The sequence below is a fragment of the Brachycentrus maculatus genome, unplaced genomic scaffold (assembly GCF_059751285.1).
Source record: "Brachycentrus maculatus isolate JH-2025_06_01 unplaced genomic scaffold, ASM5975128v1 h1tg000405l, whole genome shotgun sequence".
In the NCBI taxonomy this organism is placed as follows: domain Eukaryota; kingdom Metazoa; phylum Arthropoda; class Insecta; order Trichoptera; family Brachycentridae; genus Brachycentrus; species Brachycentrus maculatus.
In genome coordinates, this window is record NW_028281154.1 from 1,133,910 (window position 1) to 1,155,000 (window position 21,091).

At 31.6% G+C, this 21,091-nt stretch overlaps 1 protein-coding gene and 1 long non-coding RNA gene across 2 annotated transcripts in view; one reads left to right on the plus strand and one right to left on the minus strand.

The window, feature by feature from the left end:
• Positions 1-9,310: 9,310 nt before the first annotated feature.
• On the minus strand, positions 9,311-12,896 carry LOC148302860 (achaete-scute complex protein T3-like). The gene is made up of 2 exons (XM_088270950.1): positions 11,970-12,896; positions 9,311-10,146 (listed from the first exon to the last, which is right to left on the minus strand). The coding sequence occupies exon 1, from the start codon at positions 12,703-12,705 to the stop codon at positions 11,983-11,985; it is 723 nt and encodes a 240-aa protein (XP_088127076.1). The 5' UTR covers positions 12,706-12,896; the 3' UTR covers positions 9,311-10,146; positions 11,970-11,982.
• Positions 12,897-19,367: 6,471 nt separating this feature from the next.
• Positions 19,368-21,091, plus strand: part of LOC148302861 (uncharacterized) — a 2,029-nt gene continuing 305 nt past the window's right edge. The window contains exons 1-2 of the long non-coding RNA XR_015838574.1: positions 19,368-19,615; positions 20,048-21,091. The exon at positions 20,048-21,091 is cut by the window's right edge and continues 305 nt beyond it. This is a non-coding gene — a long non-coding RNA (uncharacterized LOC148302861). The remainder of the gene's footprint in view (positions 19,616-20,047) is intronic.

Sequence of the window (21,091 nt, forward strand, 5' to 3'; positions counted from 1 at the left end):
CTCTTGATATCAGTACTGTTATTTTATCTTCTGATTTGATAATTAGTGACGTATATTTTGTATGTCTTGGCCTTGAAAAAAGCTCTCCACCTATGTAAGATCCATCATTATGGTTTTTCAGTGTCCTTTTAATGATGTATTGTATTTACTATACAAGTTAAACAAGTATAGCGATGGAATTCAACCTTGTCTAATTCATTTTCTCACCGACAACTTTTCTTGTGAAACAAAGTTGACCTGAAATGCGGATGAGATATTAAGGAAGAGTTGTTTCACATAGTACGAAATATATGTTAGTACTACCATTTCTAGTAAGACTTTCCATATGCAATGCCAATTCAGACAATTAAAGGAGTTCTCGTAATCTATGAAAACTTTGTAGAATAAAAATTCAAAACTTTGTATTTTACTATTGTATTCATAATTTGTCCTCTAAATAAAGTTCACAAATATTTTTAAATTAATGTTTAAAGTCAGGATCTATGGTATATGGAAGATTCATTCATTGTCGTCCATAGTGCAATGTTCTACCATACATTGTTTAAAGGATAGTGCGTTTGAGTAGTTACATATTATATTAAAATGCTTTCTTTCTACGTACGTATGTATATTTACCCAGATTTGAATGTATCCCGGCGTAACACGGGACAGATGATCGTTTTGACGTATTACCGTAATATTGTTACGTAAACAATTTGCTTCTAGTAGAATTACATAAGGTTCCCAGGATCCATCACCTTTGACGGTAAAAAACCGCCGCAGGTAGCATTCCGGCTTAAATTACACATAACTCGGCCCTTTTGTCCTAGCCGAGATCATTTGGGACAGAAGTTATAAACTGAATAACGACAAATACGTTACCACGTAAAACTCGTTAATAATATTTATTTAAACAGATAATAGTTATACATACACTTTAGTTGCCTTCATATTTTATTAAAACAACTTTGTTTAATTTATTATTAGATTAAAACCAATATTTTTAGCTTTTCCACTTTTTTATTTGACCAGCGACCGGGTTTCGTCGTTACCGACATCATCAGACTGGTCATCAACAGACCAGTCTGATGATGTCGGTAACGACGAAACCCGGTCGCTGGTCAAATAAAAAAGTGGAAAAGCTAAAAATATTGGTTTTAATCTAATAATAAATTAAAAATGCAATTCCATCACGAAGTGTCAGTGGATAATATAAAACTTTGTTTAATAAAAAAAATAAAAAAACTTGATTGAAAACTTTTTCAATGTTTCAAGAGATATTTTAACAAAGTTAAAAAAGTATTATGAGGAGATTATAGAATATCAAGTAATAAGTAAAAATCAGCAAACGTTAGGTTATGAGTCATTAGATGTGTGAATGTCCATACTATTCTATATTATCATCACAACATTTTTTTCGTTTTTCTTGAGATATCATCAAATATCTACACCATATTTAGATCACGAAGAATATTACTATTTTTAAATTAAATTATCTAAATAATATGATTTTAAGAATATGGATACATAATCGATATCAACGAAAATGTGTGGGTATGTAAAAGTTTGAAATTGTTCAAACAATCATTTAAAATGTAACAGTGTTATTTCGACTCCAAACACAAAACCTTTACTCTGTTTAGGGAAGGTACATTGTTAAAATTATATTAGAACCAGTTGTATATTGTATTAGATAATAAACCACAAATATGTAAATAATATCTTTTTTTAAACGTATATTATTTTCTCGTACCACCGCGGCGGTGCACCGTCCTTATGGATTTGTAGTTTTATGTAATTTTCATATTTAGGACTAAAGTTTACTTTATCTTACAATTAAAAAAATAAAACGTCCGTAGAGCGTTGATATCACCTGGATTAGTTTCCAAATCTCACCAGAGCGTAATCGAGTGATAGGAAACGAAACTGACAATGTTGTGCGCATGTCTCACCACAGACATAATTATCTGGAATCTCCTACAAATCTCTCCTACATGCCTACAATCCACAGACTAAATACACATCTTGTAGGTAGGTACGTGTAAATAATGCGGCTCTACCCGCCAGTTCAATGGAAGTACCGGTAAGTCATACAGATATTTATTAATGTAGGTCTGATCGAGATTTAGATCACGTGTGTGATTATTTTGCCGCTTCCTCTTGCAAGAGTTTTGGAGATTCCCACACGAATCACAGGGAATAAAAAAGTAGCATGAGTAAGATGACGGAAATTAATTTGTAATGTTCAATAGATTTTTAAAAAATGCGGTAAAAACTATGAATGGATCTTGTGGAAATTTAAAGAAAAAAGGGAAAATTGTTTCAATGGGTACTACAAATTGAAGCACAAAAGTTTACTGTAATTTCATTTTGAGAATGTAGGGATGATTGTGTAGATTAAGTTCAGTTTAGGTGGTTTGGATGTATGGAGCAAATGGATAGCGAGAGAATGACTAAGATAGTATTTTTTGTAAATTAAAAGCATAGGTAAAATTGTGGTATGGTAATATAACACTCTCCTTATCATTCATCGTTCACTTTGTGTGATACCACTTAAAAAAAACACTACTTCGTGATTACCGGTTACGGGATAATCATTCCATCATCAGTATATTTGGCTAATGTGAACGGAAGAACAGAACGAAAACGGCTTAAAAATACTTGGGAGGAAAAAATCAATCAGAACCTTAAATTTGGTCTTGTCAAAAGTCTACGTAATCAAAGGAGATGTATGGATATGAAAGACGTTAGGAGTGTATGTTAGGACAGACAAGTGAAGCATTCTATCCTTTCTGCCTACCTCTCCAAGAGAAACGGGGTGATGATAGTAGTAGTAAAATATTTTTCAAACAAAAATCCTCACACGTCCAAATTCATACAATATATGTATTAATTTTATTTCTGAATATTTTTCTCATATTAAATTAAAAAACATTCCTCCCCCAATAAATCGATTCAAAGTATGAATGTGGAGACAAATCAAAAAATAAAATTTAAAAATCTCTATATAATTGTATTTCATGACGTAATAAATCTTAATAAATCAGATAGTTATTTCTTTTACGACAGTATTTTAAAAACATATATCTTGTCAAGTTAATGAAGATAAAATAGCGCGATACATGATGGATCCCTTATTTGAATACGAGACCTTTAGTGTATGAGTAAAATATTACAGACTGGATTCTCAATCGATTCATTGTTTAAAAATAACTTAAGGCTTACTGCGTATATGCACCGTGAATTTAAATTTTACCACCATAAGTGGTAAGATTCGAGAAGATACTGTTAACGTGACATATAAATTAAGAAAACGGCTAGAATCCGGAATGAACGACGAGTAAAATCATTTTGATTATGATCTTGAAATTCTTCCTACGCCGTTTTCCATTATGGCGTCTACAATGGAATTTCTGTAGCATCAAAACCAAAAACTGTCAAAATGTTTGAAAAAGTCTCCATGCGCGTGAAGATGAAAGGACTCGTCCATGAAGCATCGAAAGGTAATCGATTAAGCATTTTTCGAAATCGGGACATAAATTTATGACCTTTCTGCCCGGCTATTGTTGGGTGTATTGAATTGCGTGAATTTGAAATTTGAACAGAGGGTCTCGTGTCTGGTTGCAGGTTCTGTATAATGTTAGGTACCTACTACAATACTGAATGCGCTACCTTATCCTCCCCCACGAGTCTTGACTGATGATATTTTTTAGAATATCGTGTCTTACAAATCCAGGGTCAGATTTAGTAGTTCTAAATGAACATATTTTTTGACGTTTATCTGTCATATTTTTAAGTCTTTTAGATATATTATATTTGACTGATTAGAGTTATTATGATGTTAGAGATGAACATCACACATTATTTGATATATTTTCGACTGAAAGGTTCAACATGAAATATTTATTTGGTAAGTATTAATAACAATAACTACTACTACTACTACTACTACCATCACGCCGTTTCCCCGCAGGGGTAGGCAGAGAGGATGGAACGCCACACTCTTCTGTCCTGACATACACTCCTAGCCTCCTTCACATCCATACATCTAGTCATACATGCCCTCCGATTACGCAGACTTTTGACACCGCCAGATTTTAGGTTCTGATTGATCTGATCGTGCCAAGTCTTTTTCGGTCGTCCACGTTCTGTTTTCCCTCTCACATTCGCCACATATATTTTCTTAGTCATTCTCTCGCTATCCATTCGCTCCACATGTCCATACCACCGTAAAGAGCTCTTTCTAATCTTTTCAATTATTCCTCGTTCAGCCTTACATTCCTTTCTTATATCATCGTTTTTAAATAACAATAATATTTGTCTAAATACTCGTATATTATATTTTAATCTATCATTATTATTTTCATACCATAATCCACGTTATGTATGTGCCCTAGATGTAGTTTTTTTTAATAAAAAAAGGATCTCTATAAATGTTTAAAAATGATCATTAAATAAAGATGTAAATAGAAGTAAATCTTCGCTTCCTCAAAATCTTAAATCTTCTAAAGTAATTCACCGATTGATTTGAAATTTTGTCACAACATTGCATTGAAATACGTGCATGTTTTCGTTTGCTCTTTTCTTTCTTTCCCGATTTACTAGATTGAGCCACAGCAATAGTATAATTAGTATAAAATCGGGAAAAAATAATCTTTAGCGCACGACTGGTTCACTGCCTTTACATATTTAACGATCGGAGCTCTGTATGCATTGGTTAGGTATAGGGATAATGGAAAAAATAAGAAGAAGAATAAAGAAAAGAAAAAGAAGAAGTAGAAGAAGTTGGGTAAGAAGGAGATGATAAAAATGTTGAAGAAGAATATGATAACTTAAATTAAGTAAATAATGGTTTATATTAGTATTGTGTATCTTTTATTATTAATATAGTGTATCTTTTATTATTCAATTACAAAAGTGAAACTTATCACTATTATTTTAAAATATTACTCGAGAACGATGAAAACATTGCGCAATTTAAAAAAATTATTTAAATTAATTAAAAAAATCCTAGTCCGTAACTGGAGTTTTCATTGTCGGCAACTGACCGGTCCCATAGACCTATTGCAAAGAAACAATGCGATTGACTCGCTTTAGAGATCTTTCAATAATCTGAAATTACACCCTCCGCTGGTCCACTATAGTTTACTGGACATACTCATTTTTATAGAATCAAATAAATCACGGCCCACCAATATTTCTGATACTTCCGTCTCGATCCTTCTTGAGAACCTTGCACCAAAGAGAGAGAGACAAAGCTAGAGGTCCTGTCAGCGTAGTATTGTCTATTATGCGAAAGCCGATTAGGCCGGACCAACGGATCACCATTCGCGAAGAGTGTAGCGTAAGACATAATTCATATATTCGGCAATTTTTGAAAGAAAACAAAGATGGTGTTAAGAAATATGAAGAGATTCCTTGCGATCGAAGTAAGAAAAAATATAGAATTTGAAAAAAAAATATTGTATTTTTATATAATAGGTAGGTACATTAATGTATATATTTTAAAGTTATCTAGCTTATTCACATATAAAATTCATGGAATTTAAAATGCTAAAAAAAATGACTTAAGCTCATAATAAACTAGTATATATGTTAATCAAAGAAAAAAACACACAAGCAATAAAAATAATTAGCATAAATGATATCACCCATAAACATAAACAATAAATAATAAGTGTAAGTCCTTCTCCAAGCACCAGAGCTTAGTCACTTTATTGGAGTAAACTGCTTCAGTAATTTTAATATTATAAGGTAGAAATATCTAGACAATGATTTATATTGTAAAAAAAAAATATTTGTAATTTTATTAAGTATACAAAAATGCACTATTAAACTACATACTTTAGATATTTCGACGATATTTTTCATAATATTTGCTTCCAATAAAATAAATGCATGTAAAATTGTATGAATAAAATCATGATATCCATTTTATATTTGCACTGGTAGTCAAAATCCTGAGATTTTATAACTCCAAATCTGTCGCGTTAGTGGCTTTCTTAAAATATGTATATTTTAGAGTTTATACAAAAATTGTAAAAAAACGGACTCATAGGAAAAAAAAACATCTACCAATTCATTTACTGCATTTTTTTCTGAAATTTTAAACTTTTATCGAAATAAGGTGGTGAAATTCAAAAATTTAAAAATAAGCGCATCATTTAATTTTCAATAATTGAAAAATCTTCTTTTGATGCTACAAGGATATAAAAGTTCAATAACTGTTGGTATTTTAATATCGTCTCCTCTTGCACTAGATTATGAGTCATAGGAATAAATTTGTAAAACATCATTTACCGTCATGTACCGGTATGGGTATATACTGTGAATTAGGCAAATGCCATGGATCTTACTCAAATAACATCTAGAGTACTACCAAAGAATTCATGAATGCTGCAGAAGAAAGCATGATTTGAAGGTATGGCCTAGATGACGTTGACCATGATAGAAGAACCTACAACCTGAGGATGAGGAGAACGATAATTTGGAATGAGATCAGGAAAAAGAATGTCTTTTTATAATTATATTATATGTTTTAAAATACCATTGAAAATTAAACTGATCCGTTTGCAGGGATTGATTTACACTCACTGATTGTATGTTCTACATAATGATGCATGTAATGACATTCCTTTATTCATATCAGGATAAATTGCTCCGCGATTCGCGAGTAGGGGATGAAGAACGTGTAGGGTCGCGTGCCAGGCACTGAACGCAGGTGTCCATCAAGCTCGTATGGAACTTCCGCTAGCCTTTATAAATACCAGTTTTTTTCAGTAATTCCACTTCCCCGCACAATCAAAGCGCATTCGCAAAGGGCGGGCAAAATAAAATATTAAAATTTGCATGGACTACCCAACCCACTTTTATATCTTTCATAAGGGCACCCTACATCCTTGCAAAATCTCGACAATGTGAATGTGTTTTGTCCTTGATTGCTACTTTTTTTAATACCTAAAATATGATACCAGTTTTTTGCTCATTGTTAAAATTTTACGTTTGGGGTTGGTTAGGATTCAATAATTAAACATAATATCTTACATCACACCGGAAACAGGGATATTGTATTATTATTATTTTATATCCGGAGACGCAAACAAGATGAACACCTTTTACCAATTTTTATCATGCGGTAAAATATATTTTTAATAAATCTGTCAACTAAATGTACTTCAAAAGTATTGAATGTCTCACAAATAAGTATGTTCTAATTCATCATATAATCAACGTCCCTATAAGATCACTGGATTGTATCTATTCTGCGTTGTCTCGACTATAAATCCACTAAATAATAGGTGATCAGTTTTTGCTTCTGGTATAAAAAGAGTAAAAAATTTGATACTCTTCATCAAGAAGAAAGTACTAATTTCTTGAATGTTTTTCGCAGATACTTTGTGGCACATTTTATAAACATTATAAAATTAAACGACTTTGTTTTAACCACTTTTTTATTATTAGTACGCTTTAACCTACATTTAGGATTTTTTACAGAGTGTGTGGAAGTTTTTGGGAAATGAATGTAATTAATTATGAGTATTTTAATGTTTTGAATGTTATAGAATTTAATAAAACCTGATGATGACAAGGTTCTTGTCGAAACCGGAAGGTTAAAGTATACTTTTAATAAAAAAGTGCTTAAAATAAAGTTGTTTAATTTTATAAAGTTTAATACTAATTTCATTAAAATGACACAGGTATACGAATGACGGAAATACATAGTCTTTTAAAGTAACGATTTTTACATTAACAACCGAAATGAATATGTTCACTTAATAAAATTTCAAACTTTGATGACGAGTTGAATATTATAACGACAAAATACATCTTTCTATACTATGTTATTGTTTTTATACACAATTATAATAGTAAACAGCTAAGTTTTTGATGAAATATACAATTTTAAGTGTCTCCTTTTCTTAATTTCAATGTTTTTTTTAAAATAACGTTTAATGCAAAATAGTTTTTATTTTATTTATTTAAAACTTTATCAAAAATACAAATGCAGATTTTACATTTCTGATTTTTAACGATATTAAATTAATTTTATGAACGCATTAAACTTATGGATATTTCAATTATTTACCAAATAACGATTTTGCCAAAAATGTTTATAATGTCGTAATAGTTAACATTAGCTTACCTTATGCAGAAACGAAACAATCCATGAATTAGAAGATAGAAAAACAAACAGATAATGTTTTTTTATTATCACTTTCATGTTGTAAATAGACCTCGTACAATGTCTTCACAAAATCTTGATGTGATTCAATATAAATCGATAAGTTTATATTCTGTCCCAAAATTTAAATCTCAGTATCTCGAATTAATTGCATACTAAACCCTCTTTGCATAACGTCAGCCATTTTTTTTATATAACCGTACATACTCTACAGCTTTTATTATTACAAGCCCATATTACATTTGTTTTTGATATGACTTTTTTTACCTTGAAAGGTTTTATGATAATACCATCACAACGAAGCGCCCATTGAAAATGGTGCTATTAAAAATATCCTTATTGATATGAATATAATTATTGATATCATTACTCCTTAAGGCACTCGTACACCTTCGTCGTAGCTTGTGCGACAATGGGTATGTAAATTCGAGGACTTTAATTATTCCTGCTATTCTCGTTTTCTACTCACACAATACTTACCGTTTCTCTATCATTTTCTTTCCCATATAACATCAATACATTGTAGAGCAGTGATGATCATTCTGCTTTCATAAAATCAAAATAAAGTAAGTATTGCATCGTTACCCTATGCATCATTAGGATACAGTGAGGGACTAGAAGAAGAAGAAAATGAATAAGGAAGGTACACGATTTATAATGTTTTGAGTGTTTTTAATTTTTAAACACAAATACTGAAATTATCCTATAAGGAGTTCTTATCAAGATTTCTATCGCTACCTCGACAGAGACGTGGTTGATATAGAAAAATAGAGGTCTCAACATTTACAGAGCTTACCACTTATCATTAGCTGGGTTAAGTGATCACTTCATTTGTTGTATAACTTTCACAACTCTACTCATATAAATTGCAGATCCTCCAAGAAATGTCAACAAAAATTTATCTAGGAAATAATTATATGTACATATATTTCATGAAGGTTTCTTGCAAATGTCGCAAACGAAGTAATGTCCAGTTGATTTTTCGTGATCTCTTAAACCAGCCATGACAGGTGTTAAGCCCTGTAAATGTCTAGACTGCCACATTCCTCTTAATATTCCTTGAGATATCCATATTTTTTTAGACTAAATAATTTCCATTTCTCAGTGATTATTTTGAATTAGGGATGGGAAGAAGGACAAATAAAAATATTTTTTGTTTCTTTTAAAATACTATTTTTACTTCTGAAATAAATGACTCTTATAAAACTAAGATCAAATTATGCATGAAGTAGAATATAACTAAAATTAACTTATAACATAGTCACTGGCTTATTTTAAAATTTAGCTAATAGGAAAATCTTTTAATAGTACGTCTAATTGTACAGGAAACGATTACAGCTTTTGGAACTTTCAAATAAAATAAGGCACGTTTACAAATAAAGGCACAAACATATTTACACATTTTTTCGCTAGGTTCATTCCATTTTTACATTCCTCATTAAGCATACTTTGAGCTCAATTTCAGTGACTTAAGCATAAAATCTATCTTAGCGAATGTTTTATTTACATTATACGATTTATAAAATATGTACAGTTTAATGACTAGATAAATAATTAACGTCTCGATACAACGGCAGAAAACAGAAAATTGAATATTCAAACAGTGGTTTTTAACAGTCTTCAAACGATTTTTTAACGTGATACATTTTAACGGTGATTATAAAAAGTTTGAAAAAAGGCAATGTTTAAGGCACTCGTTTTCATTATATTGTAGGATAATTGTTAAAATCACAGAAATTTAACGTATCTTTTTAAAATAATTTTCAGTACATTTTTTTCCCCTGTCATGTAAATTATGCCTGATTCGGTGGTAATTACTAGTAAATTTCAGCCGCCGGGCTTCAAGATGATGGATGTCTGCCATTGGTCGGTGGATTGATTGATGACGTCACAGCGCCACTGTCGCGGAGAGATCATTTTTAGAAACTTGAGTCTTCATTGCTGCGTAAAGAGACAATAGTACTGGCTGGTGCATGAAGGAGTATCTGTGGACAAAAAATAAATAAATTATTAGTTAATGAATCCATTTTTTTTCTTTTTTTTTACTTGTATCTTTAGATATAAACCTTTGGTTTCGCCTCATTAAGGGTGTCCCGATAATAAAACGTGGCTTGGAAGCAAAAAACGTTTTTTGTACCCTAGGGTACGCCGATGCGTGTTTAGTAAGGTATGCTAACCTTGCGTTGATTCAAGTTCTGAGCCATTCACTGCGTTATTACAAAAACCAGATTTATTAAACATCACCTATACGCTGGACTCGGGTCTCTTATTAAATGACCGTAGTCTCTTCTGGAATAGGGTGGTAAGAAATAAAATTTAAAAAAAAACTTTGTAAAATGGTAACGACAGCAAATGTTTTAAAATTAAAAAAGTAATTATTTTTCGTATTATTATTTTCATCGTGTTTTTGGTCTGGGACTTTTTATACGCCGGCGCACGTGTGGGTAAACTCACACAATGAAAGCTCCGGCTAATGCAGACATTTGTATGGAAGCTTATTATGTTAGTGTAGACCCGGGTTGTTGGGATAGGACAGGTATGCTTGTATTGGAACTAGAGCAAACCCGGAGAGAATAAATTCAATGGAACTCCATTCTATACCCTCGGTTAAATTTTTTCAGGTTTACCTGAACGAAAAAAGCCGCCTGACTTTATATATAATGACGTGCATTATATTTTTTAGATGTTTACGGAAAAAATGTGATGTACTTTTTTGCTTCTATTGTTAGAACTTGTGAACAAAAAAGTCTTTTTAAAATAGTAGGTACATTTATGTTTCAAATAAAATAGCAACATTTTAGCATTTCTTATATGCCAGAAAAAATCGGATTGATCGGAATAAAAAATATTGTTTAATATTTATAAAAAAAATATCGTTTTGGCGCATAAAACATTTTTAATGGATATTGTATTCTTGAAACTGTACGAAATATATTCAGTAATTAATCTAATTTGATGATCTATATTATGAATATTGGTTTATATCCCGCTGAGAAATGGATCAATTAGATACTTTTTTACATTATTTTAATAAAACTGTATATTTACAAAAAAAGAAAATTAAAAAATGAAAAAAATATATAAACAAACAACATCCATCAGCGAAGGTATAGACGGCCTGTCTGGTATAGAATCGGAGTCTTTTGTGTGCAACCACTGGGTTCCCATTCATCACAATTCTTACTTGGGTGCAATTCTATTGAAAAAAAATAAAGCATTTTGATGCAGCGTTAAAAACTACATCAGACAGCAAAAATCTATTTGGTATGTACAATACCGATTTTTTAGATAACGCGGGACATTTTACACAACCCCTAGATTTTTAAATTAGTTTTTTAAGCATCGAAGAATTCTGGTACACACGTGTTATTTTTTATTACCTTTTTTTCCGAAACACTTAAAAGGTTTTTTCCTGGCTTAATGTTTTACCGTGGGTTATTTGAAATATGTAATACGCTTTTAGGCGTTGCGATATATTACCGTTGTTTATTTTCGATACTAACATTGAATGAAATTCTACGATTTGATAAGAGTCATACCGGCTACATACCATATTCTAATACAGGTATTCGATTGTTCGTTAACTTAGCACAGTTGGCATGAACTACAGATAACAGAAGTTTGTATAGATAGATAAGCATTAAGAGGAAATGATGATTAAATTTTGCTTTCTGGAATGTAGGTGTCATACAAAAATACTTGAATAACCCAAAAAATATATATAACCTACCTAGAATATTTTCATGTTTTGTTTGAAAATAAATTTATAAAATTAAAGATTGAAATGCAAGTTGTAAAAAATTCTTACCTTTTAATAAATGTTATTGTTGCTGCCATAACATGATGTCATCTAATAGTTCGTCTTCATCTTCAGGGCTTAGTGGCTGGTAATTTTCATAGGTCTCCGTTTGGTACGCTATCGTCTGTCCATAGCTGGAGTTGAAGGCCGGGGAATGTTCAGATGTGAAGGACGGTGTCGGAGACGTAGAAGCTTCTGAACAAGGGGGTGTGTGGTTTATCAGAACATGGCTCAGGTGATGAGAAGAGTCGGGGCTGTCGGCGTAGTAAGATTGATTGTCGTAGTTATGGATATCGGAACTTGCTATCGTTGATCCGGCTTCAGAGTCTTGGTCGTCTAAAAGCTGTTGCAAACTCCTGATGTACTCAACGGCGAGTCGGAGGGTATCAACCTTGCTGAGCTTCTTGGAAGCTCCTCTCCCAACCCCTGTGACTGCAGCGGCGACTGAAGAAGGAATGTGCTGTCTGAGAGTAGCGAATCCATTATTTACTTGCTTCACTCTGTTCCGTTCTCTGGCGTTTCTCCTGGCGACGGAAGCAGGCTGCGGTCCAGGTCCAGTGTACGGAAGATGATTGAAGTTTATCTTCTTCTTGCAGCTCATAGAATCGTGCGGAGAAACTAATACGGACGCTCTGTCGGGAGCCGGTGCGATTCTACGCATCAAAGACGGCGTTTGAACTAGATGGATATTTCCTCCCATTTTTCCCTGACCTAGGGTCATAGTTTGCACGGCTGCCATCGGCATATTGAAGTTTTCAAAGTCACAACACAAAAATAGTCTTAAAAGGGCACAGTCTTTTAAAATATGTCGGTTAAAATATAAAACAAAAATAGCGAGTTTTCACAGTCTCGGTAAACACGAGAGGGAAAGCTTAGCGAGTGGGAGCTTTCGGTGGGACGCGTGCGCGCAGCTCGGAGGTTACTACCGAAGTGGGTATCGTGGAGTTTGGATGTGGTGCTAAGTAGTAGAGCGCGTGCCGGGCCGTGTGTCTATCCCCACCCTGCCCTGGACGTACTTGCCGTGCTCCGTATACTTGTTGCCTGCAGCTAGTGTTTGGGGTGGCAATTATGAAGCAGGTCGCCGGTATTATTTTCATAACGCGTGGTCATTTCGCGACACTGTTGATTTCCGAGCCGCGCGACAAGCGGAGGTATGCGCCGGGTGTCTGGGCATTTTTTGTTAATCTTTACCGCAAAGGCGATTGAATTAATAAACAATCTGGAAATTGGGAATCTTCTGAACATTAATATTGAAGATGATTGTTTCAGGCGGAGTATTTTTTAATCATTATAATACGGTTACCTTCGGATTCTATTTAGCTTTAGTTAGAAAAATAATTTATATATTATAATATCTATTATTACTCAATATTTTACAAATTGTATTTATTATGTAAAATAAAAGGGTATTTATTTATAAATATTAGTTTTAAGATTAAAAAAAACAATTAGTTGTTTTTAATATAAAATTCTATTAAAGTAAAAAAAAAATTGTAAATTTTGACGAATTTCAATTATTTTCTTTACATTGAAAAAAAGTTCGAACTTGTAGTTTATAGAGATTTCAGATTCATATTAATTTTAATTACATATTTAAGGGCCTTAAGGTAATATTTTACTAAAATGCGTCTGATAAATTCTTAAAAATCGAAATACATAATTACATTATAGATACAGAGGGATTTAATTCCAAAATAAAAAAAAATATTCTTTATTCCCCAAGAATCATAAATTCATGGAGAAATGTAATAAAATTTATGTTTATAAAAAATTATCCTCGCATTTAATAACAAAAAGTAATCGAATTCATTGTACATTAAATATTAAGTTAACAAACAAAAAAATATTCTCCAATAAATGTTGCATGTCAGTATGTTTTTTTATTGTTTGAATTTATCGCTTTGTCAACATAAAGTTTTTATTGCACTGTAGTTGTAAATGAAAAAAAAAATTCTTGAAAAAATATCATTTTCATTTCAATAAAATTATAATAACAAGAAATTCAATAAAGTAAATAGATTCAGTAACAGTAAATACGAGTAAAATTTGGAAAAAAAAAAGTTTTATAAAAATAATAATTTAAAAAATATATATATTTACTGCCTTATATTATAGGTAGCTTATGGATATATATATATATATTTTTTTAAATAAAAACGATCGATAAATCATAGTGGAAATATGCACATAAGAACCCAGCCATAAAAATGTTTTTTCAAACGATTTCAATTTTGACGTTGAAAAAAATGTCAACAAAATTTCTCACAGCAAAAAATCTTTTCAAATAGCCGAGATTTAAAGGTAGACGTTACCTTCCTATTTTTTTTATATATCTGGGTAAATCATCAATAATTTGGAATTATACCTGAGTCCTTCATAATGAAATCTGCAGGATTCCAGGACTCCAGTAGCTAGCGCCGCCTGACGGTAAACTTGGGAACTTGTCCCTTGCAGTTGTGTTAGTGGGCTGCATTTTACGAGCGGGCTTATTTGTGTGTAAAGAGTACGTATGTTTTTTTTTCAGACACGTGTGTGTGGGAACTTGTACATCTGCAACAGATGTATGCGTGTGTGTCCCGTGCTACGGCCATGTGTATGGAGGGTATGCGTATGTGTATTACACATGCCGGGGTGGGGAATCCGAGCTTGCATATGTGTGTCAGATTTGAAATTTAAGGTGTTGGGTATAGAGGGGTTGATTTACCTGTTTTGTTATAGGGGTTGCAGCAGAATTATTAGCGTTATACCGGGAGTAGCGCGATGTTGGATTTGCAAATGATTATTATTTCAAAAAAGAACAAACTATTTTAACTAATCAAAAGGGCCATTTAACATATACTTATGTACAAAGCAAATCAGTTCATAAAGTAAGAAATTTCTAACGCTTTTAATTTTTAAATCTTCCCGTATATGGGTGAATACATTTTTTTAAAAAAATCATAGATTTGTAGTTACCATTTTAATGTTAAAATAATGTTAAATTTAATATAAATATATAAGCCTTGTAATATACGTTAAGTATTAAACTTTTGGCATTTAGTGAAACAAGGAAATTAATAATTTTGTTAAAATACAATAAAACATAAATCTAAAAATATACAAATTTCATACAGGTTTTATATTACATCCCTTATTTTTTATGAGTAATTAAAGGAAGTATTATATTAAATAACGCAATATTGTCTTCATCATAAACAATTCAAATATTGATTCCAGTTATTTAATAAATATTATTTTGTATGAGTTCTTAAAATGTATTTAGAACTAGATAAAATAATGCAACATTGTCTTCATCTTAATTAATTCACAAAGTTATTCCCATTATTTATTGAATAACAGGTTTAAACACATTTTTGAATACGTAATAATAAAACGATAACATAAAGCTTTTTTCATTTGAATTTTTCTGACCACCTTAGGGGTTCGTCGCTACTGACATTGTTACACATGTAGATATCAGTAACGACAAAATCCGGTTGCTTTTGGAAAATAAAATCGAAATGGATGAAGCTATTTGGATGTTATTTTATTCTTATAAGAAACGCCGTTCCACTTCGAAATACCTGTACAAAAATCACTCGATATTTTATTGAAAATAAAACACTATTTAAAACAATTTAATACTATTTAAACTAAAAATACTTGTATAAAAACCAATTAATGAGATTTATTTATTTACACACTAGACTAATTTCGAAAACTTAAACTAAAATTCATTAAGTGGTATTAAAAAAGTGTTTATTTAAAAAAAATAATCAATCAATAATAATTGTACAGAGTTAATGCCGAACGAATAAATAATTTAATTTAATTTTATTCAAAGCTATGTGCTACTCTTAATTGAGGTGGATATCATCAAACAGAAATATTTTGGTGACAAACTAATTTATACATTGTAAGTAATTAAATAATTCAAAATAGTAGTTACTGTCTCACTAGGATTACAATGCACTAATTCAAAACGTATTTCAACGATTAAAGTTTTAATAAAAGTGGTAGAGGGTAGTTCTTTTAATCAGTTCTTCTAGGAACAAAAGAGTTAATATTTCCCTAGTCGTTCAAGTATTTGAAATGCTCAAATTTTTAAATTTACTCATTCCTTTAAATTGCTCCATACCAATACTAAAATATGTTAATTATTTTGATGAAACGTTTAGTATTTATAATATAAACTTATAAAAATATTCTCTTATTCAATATTATTAAAAATATTGCCAAACTAAAACACTTTAAAATGTTCAATTCCACTCTTCAATTCAATTAACACTAACAACTACTGCATTTTTCCCCTCTCTGGTGGTCTCTTGTTTGTATCCTAATATATTCCACAATTTCAATTTTAATTTAAGGCAAAATGATATCAGAAGTCTACACTCAGCTTCCAATTATTTCCTATCACTAACAAGATACAAGCGTTATTTATTATTACATTTAACACTTAGATGTAACGTGTTAGACGACTACTAAATGAAATCAATGCAATATATTATCATAGATAGAGCAAACATTTATTTAGAAAAATCCCTCCTGTCATTGAACGTAGCAAAAAATAAACCGATTTACCAAACGAGGTTCTAGTTTTAGTAGCTCGGATCCAATTAGATTCCGCATAGAAGGATGATATCAGATTAGAGTAGAAAATTACCATTAGTAAATGAGTTACTTATCACTTATCAACCGCTTTGTATTCTCGCACAATCAATTATGAAATTCGATCGTTTTGATTTATTTAAAAATTAATTTGCAATGATAATTATGAATAGTATAATTTTATATTGACAGAAATATTGATTAGTTCATTTATAATTCGTATTTTAAATCAGAAGATCAATTAAGATTATTACTCGCCTCCGTGAAGAAGTGTTAAGTTTTTTGGCAACATCTACAATGTATCAGATTGCTTATTAGTACCTACCTGAAGCCTGAAACTGATAACTTTTCATGTTTATAATTTGATGAAGAAAACGTAATATTAATCTATAGTAGTTTATTATGGGCCAAAAAACGTATTGATTTTGTTGTTGATTAGAAAAATATTAATAAACAACAAAATAATCTATTTTTTTTATTATATAATTATTTAATTGCGACAGTTGGTCACATTCACAATAAAGTTAGTAAAGGCTGCAAACAATATGTAAATCAAAATAGGACAAAGTTTTAACTAATTTAAATGTTCAACGTAAGACATTTAATTCTCTTCGTCTGCTAAATGATATTTTTTGGGATCATTTAGCAGATAAAGAGAAGCCCGCATAAATAGGTCACAGCTAACAGTGTCGTCTACTTTCAAAATCCGCCAGATCCAATTTTATAAGATTTAAAAATATATACTCTATCGGATTGCCAATTGTGAGTTTTATTATTTAAAATATTAATAAACTTGAAAACCCTGCTAAAAATACTTAAAAACAGAGTTGTATTTAAAATTGCGCTATATTCATGGAACTTGCCTTCTGACCCATATTGGTCAATCAGAGAGCGGGGATGGGTCAAAAATTAAGATGACGCCATTATCGGTTTGTGTCTTTTTATTCTCTTATTTTTAATACTGAATAATTTTCTGAAAAAATATAAATATATTTTATATCATAATATTGAATATTATCAAATAAAATAATAAAACCCTTACCCGCACCCCAATGTTGCATAGGGCACTGCGTCATATAAATGTCATATAAACGCAGCGTTATCTTGATTTTTAAAGTAGGCGACACAACTATTCCTTAAAATCTTCACAAAATGAGCTAGTAAGATTTTTTTGTCCATGTATAGAATATAATAAAAAAAATACATTGAACATTGTATAAATATAAAGGTGCATAGGGCACTGCATCGTATCGACGCTTGGTCATTAATTGCTAAAAAGTTTGTTCAGTGCGATATTAAGTAAACATGGGAGTCAAAAAAACATATATTTATTTTACCATTCCCGAATCGAACCCTGAAAATCGAACCCTGGTCTTGCAGAACGGTAGTCAAATGCGCTTTTCAATGCACTACTGAGGCGGATAATATATTCCTCTTTAAGTGACACATATGCATTTTATCTAAATGCGGAAGTATGTGAATTTAAACACTTTCACATTTTTAATCACTTAAAATATTTTTTAAATACCCACATTAATTTTCATTAAAAATAATGATAAATCTCCATCCAAAATTCAGTGCACCTGGAAATGGAGAATATTGAAAATAAGTACATTCTTCATAAATTAATTTTATTTACCACTGTACTTGTAAAATAACGGATAATTACACACCAGGTTTACCAATTTTGAAGATAAAAATTTCGGTTTTCTTATACAACGTAATGAGCATTTCACATTATTTTTTGACATCTCATCAAAGATGAAGAATTATATGGAAGTCTGGGCATTTACGGGGCTGACGACCGTCATAGACTGCTTAGTAAAAACCTTTTTTACATCCCACCAATAGATGTCTCTAGTGAAGTTCTAGTGATTCAAGAACAAGGTTTCTAAATTGTTTAATATATATAAGAAACATCCAAGAATTTGAAAAGTGTGGAGTGGTCAATAATGGGTAGAATTGGTGAATGTTACACGTGTGTAAAGAGATCACTAAAACCAGCCTATGACGGTCGTCAGCCCCATAAATGCCCAGACTTCCATATTCTTCTCATCTTTGATGATATGTCAAAAAATGACATGAAAAATAACTCCTATTATTGGAGGTAATTCAAATTTGTGAATTTATTTGGACACGCTCAAAATGTTGGAATGAGAATTTTATGAATTTATTTTAATAGTAAGACACGAAATTCCAGTTGGATTGCTTTTATGTTCTGTATGTGTATGTCATGGTCCATGTATGGTCCGCCTCCGTAATGTTATAGTCAGCACGCTCTGCTACCATGCTGGAAGTCCTGGGTCCGATTCCCAGGAAGGGGGTCAAATAAATATAAGTGATTTTTCACTTTAATATTACTCTGGATTTTTGCCTGAAGCGGAGGGCTGATCATCTTTCCTTGGTGTATAAACGATCAAGATAACACAACGTTTATACGATGCAGTGCCTTATGCACCATCCGGTGCAGATAAGGGTTCGAAGAAGAAGTATGTGTATGATATTCTATACGTATGTTAACCGCAATTTCGTACGAACAAATAATGGACAAATGATGTATGCAAAATGGCCAAATATGTGTTCCGTTTATGGTCTCTTTAACCAAAAATGACAATTTTGGACTTGGTTTAAAATCTGTACTTAGTAATAAATAATTTTAAATGTAATAGAGAAGATGTTCGTAACCAATTTTTTGTGTGCTTGTTATTGTTGTTTGTTTTGTGTTTATAGAAATCTGAGTCTAGTCACAGTAGTCATATGACTTAAGGCTACTTGTAACAACAAAGTAGCGATACTGACGTCATTATATTGAACACAAGGCCGACTAGAGACAGGCCTGGGCGCACAAGGGTTTTTGAAATGTCACGTGATCAAATCGGTGTTCTAAAATTTGCAGTTCGAGCCAAGCGGAGTGCGTCGGTGCGTCCAGTGTTTACAAATGGCCGCGATTGTTTATGTTGATGTTCGTTGTTGCTTTATTTGTGTGTTGTTTTGATATTGAATTAAAAGCATATAAACTTCAAAGTGAGTGATTAGACAGTGAAGTGTATTTGAAAATTGAATTGGTAAGTAATTTTCGTATTTATAACACAATTTCGATGTTTATACGAGTTTAAATCTCATTTGACGTTTCAAAACGTTTCAATAAATCGTTGCTACTTTTTAGCTTATATAACAATGCATACTTATTTGTATTTCATTTTTAAGTGTTTATGTAACGTGAATATTGACACGTGTTTTATTTATAACAATACTTAATATTTTCAACAAAATCATTATTTCACATTTGAGGTTATATTTCGCTTACGAATCCATGAGCTTACTCACGAGAGATGATGTCGACTCAAATTTCTGTTCGTTTTCGTTATCATATTAAATTATTGTATTAAACATACACTATTCATGTTGAGTTTATCCAAGATAACCAAACGATAACCTTGGATGACCAAACTTAGCATTCTTAAATTCCTACGCTTAATTTCTTTGTTTCATTACAGGTGGTTTACAAAACAAAATGGGGAGATGTTGCAGCGTTTTTGGATGTAAATCCAACTACCGCTCTCAAAAAGAAAATGTATCCACATTTGCTCTTCCAAAAAACGATGCTCTACGGAAAAAAATGGCTTCGTCGGATTCCTACGGATTTTTCTGGAATAAAAAATCCATATGTTTGCATCAAGCATTTCGAAGAATCCATGATTATACGAAGCGACAGATGCACAGTACGCGAGGAAGCTATAGATGTGCCTCGCAAAATTCCCAAGCTTCGTGAGGGAGCAATTCCTACAATATTTCCGAGTGCTCCCAAATATCTATCCACCGCACCCCAATCAACTAGAAGACTCGCTGATGTGGAGACATCCCGGATGGAGATCGCTCTTCAAAACAGCCTCGATGACCTAAGGAAGCTGAATGAAGCAAAATCCATAAACAGTTTAGACGATTTAACTAAGACCAATCAAATTAAACCAGAATGGGTTTTAACGGAGACAGCGTTACAAAGAGTTTTGTGTTTAATTGACTTAAATGATGTGCCTTGTGTTTTGGGCGCTATTAAAGTAGTGAGTGATTTAAAAATACATTTATATTTAGGTAATAAGTTAGTAAGTAAAAGTCGTCATCCAAGAAATGTGAGTATAATCAAAAACGTAGATGATTTAAGTGACGTGATAAATTTGATTGAATCCTCTATCCATGACATTACCATCCCCGCCATTGATTTAAATGATGTTCTAATTATGTTGCAATCACACTTCCCAGATAGTGATCAGAGAATTATGTTCATTATAGAACAAATTAAGTATGCCGCTACCCTAAAAAATCTCCGTCGATACAGCGGGAATACTTTGATATTTGCAGCGTCAATGTTTGTACACTCCTCGGCTACGTATCATATGTTATTTAATACTAATTATTTGTGCATTCCTCTTGCTACAGCATTGGTATGGTTTAGTTTGCAAACAATTTTAGATTATTGTCCTGATGTTTTTATTAGTGGCCAGAATCAACTCTATATTTTAAATAAGATAAGTGTTTCTAAA

Excerpts from the sequence above, each read along its gene's own strand:
- LOC148302860 (XM_088270950.1), bottom strand. The coding sequence starts at position 12,705 with ATGCCGATGGCAGCCGTGCAAACTATGACCCTAGGTCAGGGAAAAATG.